Raw genomic sequence first — 12386 nt, 5'->3', positions numbered from 1 at the left:
GGTGGTGAGGCCCTGGCACAGTCTGCCCAGAGAAGCTGTGGCTGCCCCTGGATCCCTGGCAGTGTTCAAGGCCAAGTTGGATGTGGCTTTGGGCACCCTGGGCTAGTGGAGGGTGTCCCTGCCCGTGGCAGAGGGTGGGACTAGATGAGCTTTGAGGTCCCTTCCAGCCCAAACCAGTCTGCGGTTCTGTGATTCTAAGAAATCATGTGGTTATTACTAGGTACTTAGCAACAACTCCTAATAGCACTGTAGAGAGAGTCTGCTTAAAATCTAGCAATATGCCCAGTAATTTTTGGTGCTAAAATTTCCATTCATTTTTTTGAGATTTCTAATTATCTGATATGCTGGCAAACTGGGTTTGAAGGTTTTTTTGATCTGCTGGTGTTTTGGAACTGTCCCCGTGTTCAAATACAGAAACTCTGAGCTCAGTATTGCTTCTGGTTTTATTATGCATCCAGAATGCTTCATGGTGGGAGTCTGCCAAGGGTAAAATCTGATAGCTTAGGTTGCTGCTGTGGCTTGGCAGCAGCTGAGTCAGTCTTCTCTTGGGCCGCTGGCCCTAGAACTTATTATGAGGACTCAGTATGGCAGAGAGTAACAGGAGGCTCTTTTCACAGGCATTTCCCACCAGCCTGTGCTAAGTGAGACATTGTGGCTGGCTTGAGAAACATAAAAAGTATTAAATTGCTATTTCTGAGTGGGGATAGCATGTCCCAACAAGTTAAGAGTGGGGAAGATGGAGGAAACCAAAAGGAGTGACAGAGACTGCATTTAACTGCCATAAAATAGCTCACTGGAAGAAGAAATATTTATCCTTTGTTAGACAAACTGAAAAACAAGTGTCATATTTAATAAGAGGTGAGGAAGGGAAAGGAGAACAAGGAAGGAGTCAAAGCAGTTTCGTAGATGTTCATGGGATGAGGAGCTGCTGCCATTTGTGAGACTGGCAGAAAAAATATCGCAGAAAAGAGCTCTTCACTAGAAACCTCTCAAGCAAGGTGATGCTCTCTGGCATGGCATTGTAGTTGAACCCCAGCCAGCAACTAAGTACCACGCAGCTGCTCACACAATTCCCCTGGTGCGATGGGAAGAGAGTCGGAAAAATAAAAGTAGAAAAACTCCTCAGTTGAGGTAAAGAAAATTCAACAGGTAAAGCCAAAGCCACACACAAGCAGAGCAAACCCAGGAATTCATTTCCCACTTCCCATCACTGGCAGGTGCTCAGCCATCCCCAGGACAGCAGAGCTCCATCACACATAACAGTGACTTGGGGAGACAAACGGCATCACTATGAACATTCCCCCTTCCTTCTGCTTCCCCAGCTTTGTATGCTGAGCATGACATTATACAGGATGGGATATCCCTTTGGTCACTGGGGTCAGCTGTCCCAGCTGTGTCCCCTCCCAACTCCTTGTGCACCCCCAGCCTCCTCGCTGGTGGGGTGGGGTGAGGAGCAGAAGAGGCCTTGGCTCTGTATGAGCACTGCTGAGCAGTGACGAAAACATCCCTGTGCCATCAGCACTGTTTTCAGCACAAACCCAAACCACAGCCCCATACCAGCTGCTGTGAAGAGAATTCTAGAGAATACTTCAAATTAAGAGGGATGCAATGCAGAGGTGCTTTAAACCCCAGTGATGAACTCATGCTGTTCTGTTCTATTTTATTCTATTCCTGCAGAAAAATTTTGGGCATGTGTGGGATAAAGTGCAGTGGACAGGCTTGTAGTCCATGTTCAGACAAAGAAAAATGGTTAACTGGGCCCATAACTTGCATCATAATGGTATTTCCCAGTACTGGGAAAGTCGGGATAGTCTCTTGTGTAGTCTCTTGCAAAACCGATAGCAAGCGGTAGAGTGGGGAACAGGAAAGTTTTGCTTAGCAGAACAGAGAATGATTAAGATATTTAATAACTGAAGAAGATAGGAATTTATATATCTCTTCAAAATTCTTTTGCAACTCAGCCCAAACCTTTAAAGAAGGTTTTAACTCTGGATCAGGCTGCAGAGAGGCTGAAATCCTTGACGGTTTGGGTTTCTCAGAGGCAGGTCACTCACCCTGCTTTAAGATCAGCTCATACATGTCTTTGCATTCAGCAGATGTTGTAATTGCAATAGCAGTGCTTTATTGCTAGCTAACAGGTCTTATTTTATAAAATCCTAATAAAATCTCAGTATTTCTATGATTTGTATTCCCTTTGTATTCTAAACCAACATTCCCACAAGAAGCAGTAACCGGGAAAAGCTTGCATTTAATTACACTATGGTATGCTACATGCACACAGTTGCCTACACTGAAGGGCTCTGATTTTGTGTGTGTGATTCCTGCCATCCCACCCATCTTTGGAAAACATAAAGCCATTTCTACAAATGATGAAAGTGTGGGGCTGTGCCTTCCCTAACGCATGATACCTGTGTGGGTCCTGTCCCGGCAGAGTTGTGCGTATTTTTACAACCACGTGCAAACATTTGTACCTATGTGTCTATGCACACACATGTACCAAAACTGGAGAGAGGATCCTCTCCTACAGAAACCAATACTACAGAGGTTATCACTGAATCACAGAGCGTCAGGAGTTGGAAGGGACCTCGAAAGATCATCTTATCCAACCTCCCTGCCAGAGCAGGATCACCCAGACTAAAACACACAGGAAGGCATCCAGGTGGGGTTTAAATGTCTGCAGAAAAGGAGACTCCACAACCTCACCTGGCAGTCTGTCCCAGTGCTTTGTCACCCTCACAGTGAAAAAGTTCCTCCTTACATTCACATGCAACTTTGTATGCTCCAGCTTGCACCCATTGCCCCTTGTCCTATCGCTGGCCATCACTGAGAAGAGCCTGGCTCCATTCTCCTGACTCTCACCCTTTATATATTTATAAACATTAATAAGGTCACCCCTCAGTCTCCTCTTCTCCAAGATAAAGAGGCCCAGCTCCCTCGCCTTGTCCATGGTTCATTATAGGACCTATTGCAGCTTCTCTAACCCACTGCAGGACACTGTAAGGGAATCTCAGAAAGATGCTTCATGGAAGCTCCTGGATGTGCATGCATTAGTTTCTCCCTCTCCATTCTCCTGTTATCCCTTAGAGGAATTTGAAGAGCTGTGAAGGTATAGAGGTGGGAAGCCACTGGGCTGGCTGTCGCCATCCTACAAAGAAAGAAGGGATAAGAAGGACTTCCCACCCTGTACTCCATGCAGAGGTTGGCTTGAGCCTGTCCCTATGTCTTCATTGAAGGAAAGAGAGTGTCCATGTCTGAAATGCCCACCTCAAAGTGCTTCTGAAACAGCTGTAAGCCCAGGACTGTATGTGGGCTTTGACCTCCTGCTCTACATTTCTTGATCTCCCTGGGTGTCCAGTACTAGGACCTTGCAAAACAGTGGGAAGTAATTTGAATAATTTCGGGAGGTTATAAAGTTATGCAGAAGAACTTGGCATAGTGCTGTCATGCAGACATATTTGGCTGAGGACTTGTATTTATGTGTCTTGGTATTTGGAAGCCACATTGAGCAACGTGATTGAAACCTCCATCAGACTTCTTAAAAGTATGAAAATTGAAGAACGTAATTTAATTTGGCAAAAATGATAGTTTGTGTTGAAACATCTTTTAGTGGAACAAAACATTGTTCATAGGTGGCTCAGGGTCTTCAATTTAGTGTAGTTAAGAAGACCTTTTCTCTCTAATGGTTTCTTTTTCCCCTGCTTCTAATCACCAGTGTGTTCAGTGTAACAAGTTTAGTACTAAAAAAATGTTAAAGGTTGCTAAGACTGCATGACACCAAAAGACCTCAGGCATGAGGATGCTGTACTGAGGAGAGATGCTGAAGCACACATGCCTGCCGGGGAAATGCTCGGAATGCAGCCATACGTGTTCCTGTAAAGAGCAAATGTGTTTAAACTGATTGAAAGGTTTCCATGAAAATATTTTTTCAGCAAAAAAATTGAATGCTGGAAACAAATTATTCATATAAAGTGACTGCTTGTCATAACAAAAAAAAAATTAGGGTAAGGAGAACAAAGAAAAGGAAGAACTTGTTCATCAAAATTGTTGGTTTCATTTTTTCTCTAAAAAAAATTGGCTTTGAGAAAATAAAAATCCATTTTCGTATTCACTAAGCACCCAGTATGGGGTTCTGTGATGTGATATACATACTCTTCAGCTGTGAGGCCCAAGAACCCACTGATTCAAAATAAAGTCCTCAGTTAGAGGCCTGAGAGCCTCTGTGTTGTGCTTTTGAGATTCGTTCCATATCGGAGAGGTGGTGACAGAAAAGGCAAGTTACAGATTTGGCACAGGAGAAAGTACTAGCTGTGGCAAACTTCAAGTGGTTAAATTTGTGCCCTGGTTTTATTTCCCAGAATCACAGAACGTTAGGGGTTGGAAGGGACCTTGAAAGACCGTGTTCAATCTTGGTGGCATCCCTAGGTGAGACGGATTTCCTTCTATCAATAATAGACACGCAGGCAGAAATAAGATTGAGCTTGGCATCAGAAGTCTGTTGGCAACCTCTGACTGAACGACAAGAAATGCAGAGGGCTGTGTGGAGGACAGTGGAGGAATACGTGTAGCGAGGATTTCTTTGTGGGAAAAGCAGAGTGCTACGGAGTAGAGTTAGGAAGAATGAACTAAATGAAGGACACTCTTCGTTACAAGTTGATCTTACGGCACCTTAAACCAGCAATCTGGTTCTTCAATTTAAAAGCTGTCCAGATTTCCATGTTTGCAAATGAAACCATACACCCTTGCAATAAAAGCTGAAGTTAGTATGGGCCAGCTATGCAACACCTAAGGAGTTAGGGCTATGCGTCATAGGTTTTTTGAGAATATTTCTGTAGTCAAGTGTCTGATTCCCATGGCAAATCTTCTGTGAATTCCTGAAGTAATCTGGCTGATCCCTTATAAGACTAAATACCTTTCCAACTATGGTTCTGTGTGACATTTTTAAAGAAATAAAAATATAAGCTATAACAACTTGGTCACTTGTAATTGTTGGGGGGTTTTGTTTGGGTTTTGCTGTGGGGTATTTGGTTTTTTTTGAAATTTAACTAATGCTTCAGAACAGTCTTAGCACTGAATAGCTCTAATATTCTTTGGAATAATCAACATTAGAAAACACTATGACATCCATAGGTGTATTTTATGCAAAAAATATGTGTTTTGAACCAAATCTTGATCTTTTTGCAGTTGCTGAGTCCAGACACAAATAACATGGAGGTTTCTGTCTGTGAACCACTATGTGGTCCTGACCTTTTGTAACACTGACAAAGGGAGGAGGCTTATGTGTGACAGAAAGCTTAAAGTGGTCTGTCTCCATATGAGATATGACATGGCACTATGCTGTACTTTCAGATACATTTCAAAGTGGAAGTAATGGCAGTTTGTTTTCAAATGTTTTGCAGTTGAAGATAACAGCTTGTCTCAGAAGAAGAAGATAACAGTGGAAGATCTCTTCAGCGATGATTTCAAAATTCATGACCCAGAAGCCAAATGGATAACTGGTTAGTGAGGCATGAGCATGTTGCAGTGTCTTTGCTTTGCTTCCTCTCTCTCTGTGCTCCTCTTTTTTTATTTCCTTCTTTATTCCTCTAGTTCTTTATTTTGCTCCTGAAATTACAGCAGTGAAGAGCAGTTGAGGATGGACGGGACCTCAGGAGATCATTTTGGCCAACTCCCTGCTCAAGCAAGGGCAGCTAGAGCTTGTTGCCCAAATGCATGCCCAAAATCCAGTCCTCAAATTCCTGTTCCAACTTTCCTCATGATAAATATGCAAAAACCACTACTCTCTTATTCCAATTTTTTATGTAAGGCTCTTCAGTGGGCTCATAGCTATCCACTGAAAACCACGGACTGTGTCCCACAGAGCTTCCAGCATTCAGTAGGCGATGTACCATGTGGTTGGAAGAAGTGGTTGGAGCACTATCACAGTCATTATTTTACCATAAACAAAACTTCAGGTTTATATTCCCAACAGAGAGGTGAAGAATTGCTAAGCAACAGGCAAACACTAGTCCAGCAGTAGCAGCTGGGCTGGTGCTTGCACACAAGCCATGTGCTCCTTTTATCCTCTGCTGCCTTATGTTTTCTAGTCAGGGGAAAACCAAATAGTGCTTGAATTAATGCACATAGTATTTGCTGGAATAGAGCTGTTTTGGGGAATGTAGATCCCAGCTCTCACTGGAAATTGCTACAGTCTGAACAAGCTTTGGCGAGAATAAAATGGTTTCTCGTGTGCCATTCATGTAGGTTCCTGTCCAACTTCTATTATCACTGAAGTTATTTGTTTTTCTTTTGAATTTAATGGGGACTTGGATCACATCCTTCCTCCTGCTTGGCTTTACTTGTCTGTTATGCCCATTGGGAACAATTTTAATACCTGTAAGGAAAAGAGAGAGTATTAAAGGGTAGAGTTGAGTTACCAACATCCCCCAGCCACCCTCAGCACAGCTGTCTCCAGCTTTTCCCACCAATTCAACTACAAGGGAAAGCAATTGCAGACACAGGCACTTTCACAAACACACCTGCTGATGGACAGGACCTCTTTTTCAAGCTGTGCGCTTGCGGGCAATGCTGCTTCCCATAACTACTGGGAATAAGCATAGTGGAAATATTAGCTGCATTGCAGTTCAGAATTACTTGCCTAGCATCCTTTTTTTTAACACTGGTGTCCCTGATGGCCCTAATAAAAGAAAAGGTGTTTTGTTGAGACATTTACTGCTGTTTTATTTATTTACCAGAATGTGAGGGAATGATAATGAATTAAGTAAACTTTTTGCAGATCATATACTGGTGCCATGTAAACTTTTATTAAGAATCCAGTCTTGAATGTTTTAAAATTTCTCTGTGTCCTCCCATGCACTCTCACTGACTCCCACACAATTTAACATCAGTTTTGCCTGATCTGAAATCACTAAAATATTGTTTCTGAAGCACAAGGCACAAACTGTGCAAACATGCCTAGGTGTTTTAGGACTTACTCTGTTGCTGTGCTACAATTACCACTGATAGTAATGGAGAAATTGTATGAAAACAGATACTCCGTAGATTTACCCAGGGGTGACTTTGCACTTAAGGGCAGGATGCTGATCTGCAATGTCATTCATCCAAGGACCAAAATCAATTTTGCACCATTACTTATTTTTCTGCATTATACTTGCTTTTCACAGCTTTCTCTAGTTGCCTAAGCAGGGACATCTTATGGACGGTCCCTGATAAACAAGGTGAAAAAGACCAGTAGCCCAATTCCCAGTCTCACATTGCTTGTGAATTGTCCTGGTTCTGGCCAGGCCAGAGTTACCCTTCCCAAGCAGCCAGCACAGGTGAGCTGAGTCAGTTCAGGCTGTTTCCACACCACCTGACATCACTCCTCATAAAAGGGGCTGGTTGGGGAAGGGGTGTTCCTGGTGCCTCCAGTGCAGTCTGAGTGGGTTTGGGGCATTGGGTTGGTCATTGCATTGGTGCAGCACTCTGTTATCCTTGAGTAGGTAAGGTACTCTGTGTTACCACTGGGTGTAAGTGAAATTTGCTGTAGGCTGTTATGGTTCCCCTTTTGCAGTGCTTTTGTCAGTAAACTGTCCTTACCCCAACTCATGGAGGCTCTGCTTGTTTCCCCTCTGGGAATGAGCAAGTGAGTAGTGTGTGGTACTGAGCCGCTGCTTGTGGCTGAACCACCCCAAGAATGCAAATGAAAGACTCTGAAAATGCAAAAGGCAGACTAATAAAACTTCATTTAACAAGACTGCTGGAATGCCTTAGCAGGAAAATTGCATATTTAAATATTGCATGTATAAAATTACATGTCAACTCACAGAACAAGCTCTTTGGTGCTCTTTCCCCTTCCTTTTCTCTTTGCTATTGCAGTAGATGGGAGTTATGTAGCCTTGCCAAATATGAAGCATGTTGCGTGTTTAGGAGTATTTGAATCATCTGTGGGACTTGCTTCCAAAATGGTTTAGTCATTAAAATATCTGTGTTCTTCCCTGTAAGTGAGCAGATTCAAGCCCTCTGGAGGAGTGAGGTTTTTCCTTTGACTTGAATGAGTCTGAGAGCAAGTGTTAAAATTAAGAAGAAAAAAAAATAAAGAAATATTCCAGTTGGCACTTTAAAATATGCTGAAATCTCTCTGAAACTGATGGGATGAGCTGATGTTTAAGCACTTTCTTGATTCGCAGTGGGCATGTGGAAAAATGTATTTCTGATCAATAGCTCTGTCATTCCATTGATTTCAAAATTGCTAAGGAAAAAAAATAAAGAGAAGCAGTCTCAAAGTTGGCATAGCCACACTTTCAACACAAAGATTACAGGCTTTCTCTGAGCTTTTAATCACAACTTGTGGCTGGTTAGTGGATATATTTGCATCTTTTTATTGGAATTGCAATTAAATTTACTTGCATGAAGTGAGAGATGTGTCAAAGACGGATCTTTGAACCTCTTAGAATTTTTGTGATGGCATTGTAATTTAAAATAACAGTTTGCATTTTTATCCAGTGGCTTAGGGAGAGCAAAGAATATTTCGTTTAATTAGCTTCTGCGTTCTGCTGCCCTGATCATTATTGTCATTGATTCAGTTAAGGGTGCTTTGGAGGGGAGCAACGCATTCATAGACCAGAACAGGCTGCTCCAGAGTTTATTTCTAGTTCTGCTTCCAAGGATTGCTGCCATGTAGATTTGCCTTATAGTGTAACTAAATGCTAGATTTATTGTGAAGGTCTCACTCTTCATGGCAACATTATATGAAGTAGTATAGTATATTTGGTATGGTATAATAGGTGTATAGCATTGTAGTACAGGAAAATTGAGATTGTGCTGGAAGTGAAATGGCATCCCCCTACCCTGCAATCCAAGTGCAAAGAATCCAAGCTGCAGCTCTTTTTCAGCCCCATGCATCCTGTGCCTCCTGCTGCACTCTTCTGCTCATTGCTGGGTGATGTATTACCATCCTCTATTGTGAACTTACCTTTACTGTACAACTATAATCATGTTGTCCATATGCTAAGCCTGCACGTGAGCTCCAATTAGCTGCTCGTTTCATACTGTGTATCTTAAATGTTGTATTTGGGCATTTCCTCATTTACATATCCTCCTTCATACACCGCCAGGAGTGTCCTGTGCCCGCCTTTGGTTAGTCCTCTCATGGATGACAGATGGCCCACTCATTAGTCTAGTCTCTAACTGCTCAGCAGGTCTGGTCTCAAGCTCCACATTACTTTGTAATTAGGCTTCACAATTGCTAGGCTTTTCCTGTAATTCTTCTCACAAAGGGTTTTAGCTCACTTTTCTGAAAAGCTCAGTGGGATGCTGCAGTGCTCCTGTAATGGTGGACAGAAATCAGGATAAAGAAAAGCACCTGCTTTTTGAGCAGCTCACTCAACTGATTTGTCCTGAAAACAGTAATTCATGCTCACTACCTGGGCCTGGCCTGAGAAGCAGTTTATGACCCTCACTAACAGGGGAGGTTACAGTAAACTTGAGGTTGGCCAGTGTGACACCCATCCACAAGAAGGAAGGAGGATCCTGAGAACTATGGACCTGTCAGTCTGACCTTGGTGCCGGGGAAGGTTATGAAGCTGCTGTAGGTGTGGTGCTTAGGAACATGGTTAGTGGTGGACTTGGCAGTGCTAGGGTAATAGTTGGTCTCAGTAACCTAAATATGCTTTCCAACCAAAATGATTCTATGATAATATATCACCCATGGTTATTGCAATTGATTGGATGCAATGTGCTGGCACTACTTCTTGAAGTATGTTTTTTCCAGTCTTGCTGTTGGCATCTTGTAAGTCAGAGTGTCCATGGCAGTGGCTGTTGCCAGGATTTTGGGCTTGTAGTGAATGGAAGCTCCAACTAGGAATGCATCTTCTTTGCTAGACACTGGCCAGACACAGCAGGACATTCCTTGCAGAGAGGTTGTATTCCCTTGACAAGAATAAAAGTTGAAATGAAGATCACAATATATTCAAGCAGCAAGGACAACTGAGGCACAGGACACCAAAGGACACATATGGGGTGATAGGAATTTGACTAAAAAAAAAAATCTCAAAATCAAGCCCTGCTCTCTGAGGTCGCTGCCCACTTCCTTTACATGCAATACTGGAAAAACAGTATTTATTCTTTTCCAAAGAGGAATAGTGGATAAATCAGCAAAAGGCTCTGAATGGTGTTTTCAGAAATGGCTCCATGGCTTGGAAACCTGCAGCTCTGTGAGAGCCAGAACCACTGCGTCCCTAACTCATGTCTGAGAATGGGAGCTAGGCTACTATCTCAAAGGTCCTTCTGAAATACACACTAATAACTAATATCTAAATATAATAGGGTAATTCTTTTATCTTTAATACTGAAGCACATATGTTTCATTGCATGCTTTACTAATAATGTCATAGAATCTCTAGGCTCTTTTAAAGTCTAATATTGAATTTAATGAACTAGAACTAATAAGTTTTATTTACCATGCTGAAAAAAAATCATTGTATGGTAACTGAGGTAATTTATTTCAGTTTACCTTTAGTAATAATGCTCAGATCAACAATACTTGGATAGCCCGAATGCCCCCAAGTCTATTCAGTGCAGTGTAAATCCATTGCACTGTATTGATAAAAGCATCGATGCATTTCAAATGATGCAGATGCCTGTGAAGTAAATGAATTATTTATACTCTGCTTTGCATAGATATTAAGAACTTTGTAAGTGCTAATATTTTTTCATTGGGAATGGAAAGATTGAAGTGCTGCTTTGACAGCCCTTAAGACTAAAATTGCCCTTTTGGAGAGGTTCCTTGGAGTGCAGGCTTCTCCAGGCTGCTCATCCATGGACCAGAAGATTGACTGCTTCCAAGAAGCCATCCAAACTGTAAGGCAGCAGGAGCCTTTCCCTTGGCAAGGTTGGGCTGTTGGCATGAGAAGAAAAACTCATCTTTCTGTGATCGAAGAAACAAAGTCCTCTTCCTTGGGCAGTGCAGTTTGTAAATCAGGTGAAAGCATAAAGAAAGTCAGGCTACTCTATTGGGATATTTGCTTCATTGCCCACCTGGCTAAACAGAGATACTAGTTAATTAATTTCAATGTGTTTTTTTTTTTTAATATGTGTTAAAAAGGCTTAAGTGAATGGGCTTGCTGGTCTTAACAGTTCAAAGAAAACTTGTCTCACTCCCCATCCTGGTGTGCCAAATTCATATCCTACCTCATGGCAGCTTGTTTCTACAATATTTTTTGTGAATGCTCTGGGTTTTCAAATGTTCTTGAAAGTCTTTCCAAGACAGACAGCGAATTACATTGAGCATAATGCGTTGGTTTAAGATTTCAGTGACCTTCCAGCCTCAATTCCAAGGAGCTCCACAACACTGGGGAGCTATAAGGGTGGCCCTATGCTGATGTAGAGACACAGAACTCAAGGAAAATCCTGTTTAGGCCATGGGAAAATGCAGGAGAAGGACTGAAGGAGGCTGTTGTGGTCTAGCACTTCATGGGAGTGTGTGGCGGTGCTGCTCACAGCCCCCACATGGAGATTTTGCTGGAGGTGGCCTTCAGAAACCCTCTGTTGTGGCTTATGAAGGTAATGGATGCTGGTTAAGTAAGTACAGAGCCAGCTTCTAGGTCATGTTGCTGTCACTGGAACAATCCATGTGCTTTAGAGATGGTTGATTGCTATTCTTAACCTAAACACCATCACGGAGTGACATCCTGTGTTTCTAGTTCAGCAGTGACAGAAACCTAGTCACTAAAGACAGGAAACCTGGGAATTAATGGCTTTTTAACATACTGTAATAGACCATGGAGGAGAGCATTTCTGCCATGTCGCTGTTTTGTTCATTACTGCTAGTTAGAATGAAATGAGAAATCAATTTGGCTCTTTTAAAAATTAATACAGTCTGCAGAAGCAAGCTGGGGAGGAGCTCCATACCTTGGCTTTAGCAGCGCCTCAGTGCCCAGCTTCTCTGCAGTGCTGGGGTGCTGGTGGGGCGTGTGAGATGATGATCTTAGGCTGAGAAAATCATCCTTTGGCATGTACAGCAGCTTCTGAATTGGGAGGGAGAAATGTGCCAGGGAAAGGCCTGCTTGTGAAAAAATTTGCACCCTAGAAAAGCGGAAGTAACACTCACTGATGGTGACACAGAGGGTTCTGTTTGTGAGGTTTCTTGAGTAGTTTGATGTCTTGAGGAGGTCAAGATTTTCATATGTGCCTAACCCTGTAGTTAGGAACCTCCATAGGTAACCTAATTTCTCCAAAACCTGCTGAAGTTCAGCCACATTGTGTCACCCACTACTGTTGAACCTCTGAGTCCAAAGTCTGCTTGAGGTACCAAAATAAATAACCTCAGATGTTCAATGCCATAGCTTTATTTTTATGTCTCAGCATCATGCCAGGTTGAGTGAAGAATGTGACCAGCAGCAAGAAGGTCA

The 12386-nt window shown here is 42.5% G+C and overlaps 1 protein-coding gene across 5 annotated transcripts in view; it reads left to right on the top strand.

Annotated features, from left to right (window-relative positions):
* Positions 1-12386, top strand: part of DPP6 (dipeptidyl peptidase like 6) — a gene marked incomplete at both ends in the record, with an annotated part of 573668 nt that overhangs the window by 398656 nt on the left and 162626 nt on the right. For all 5 annotated transcript variants that reach the window (XM_084280504.1, XM_084280506.1, XM_084280503.1 and 2 more), the window contains one exon: positions 5397-5495. In XM_084280504.1, coding sequence (XP_084136630.1) covers positions 5397-5495 — 99 coding nt within the window. The remainder of the gene's footprint in view (positions 1-5396; positions 5496-12386) is intronic.

This window comes from Gallinula chloropus (genome assembly GCF_964237585.1).
Source record: "Gallinula chloropus genome assembly, chromosome: 2".
NCBI lineage: Eukaryota > Metazoa > Chordata > Aves > Gruiformes > Rallidae > Gallinula > Gallinula chloropus.
The sequence above is the reverse complement of the archived record's forward strand: the minus strand, read 5'-3'. Positions and strand labels throughout refer to the sequence as shown.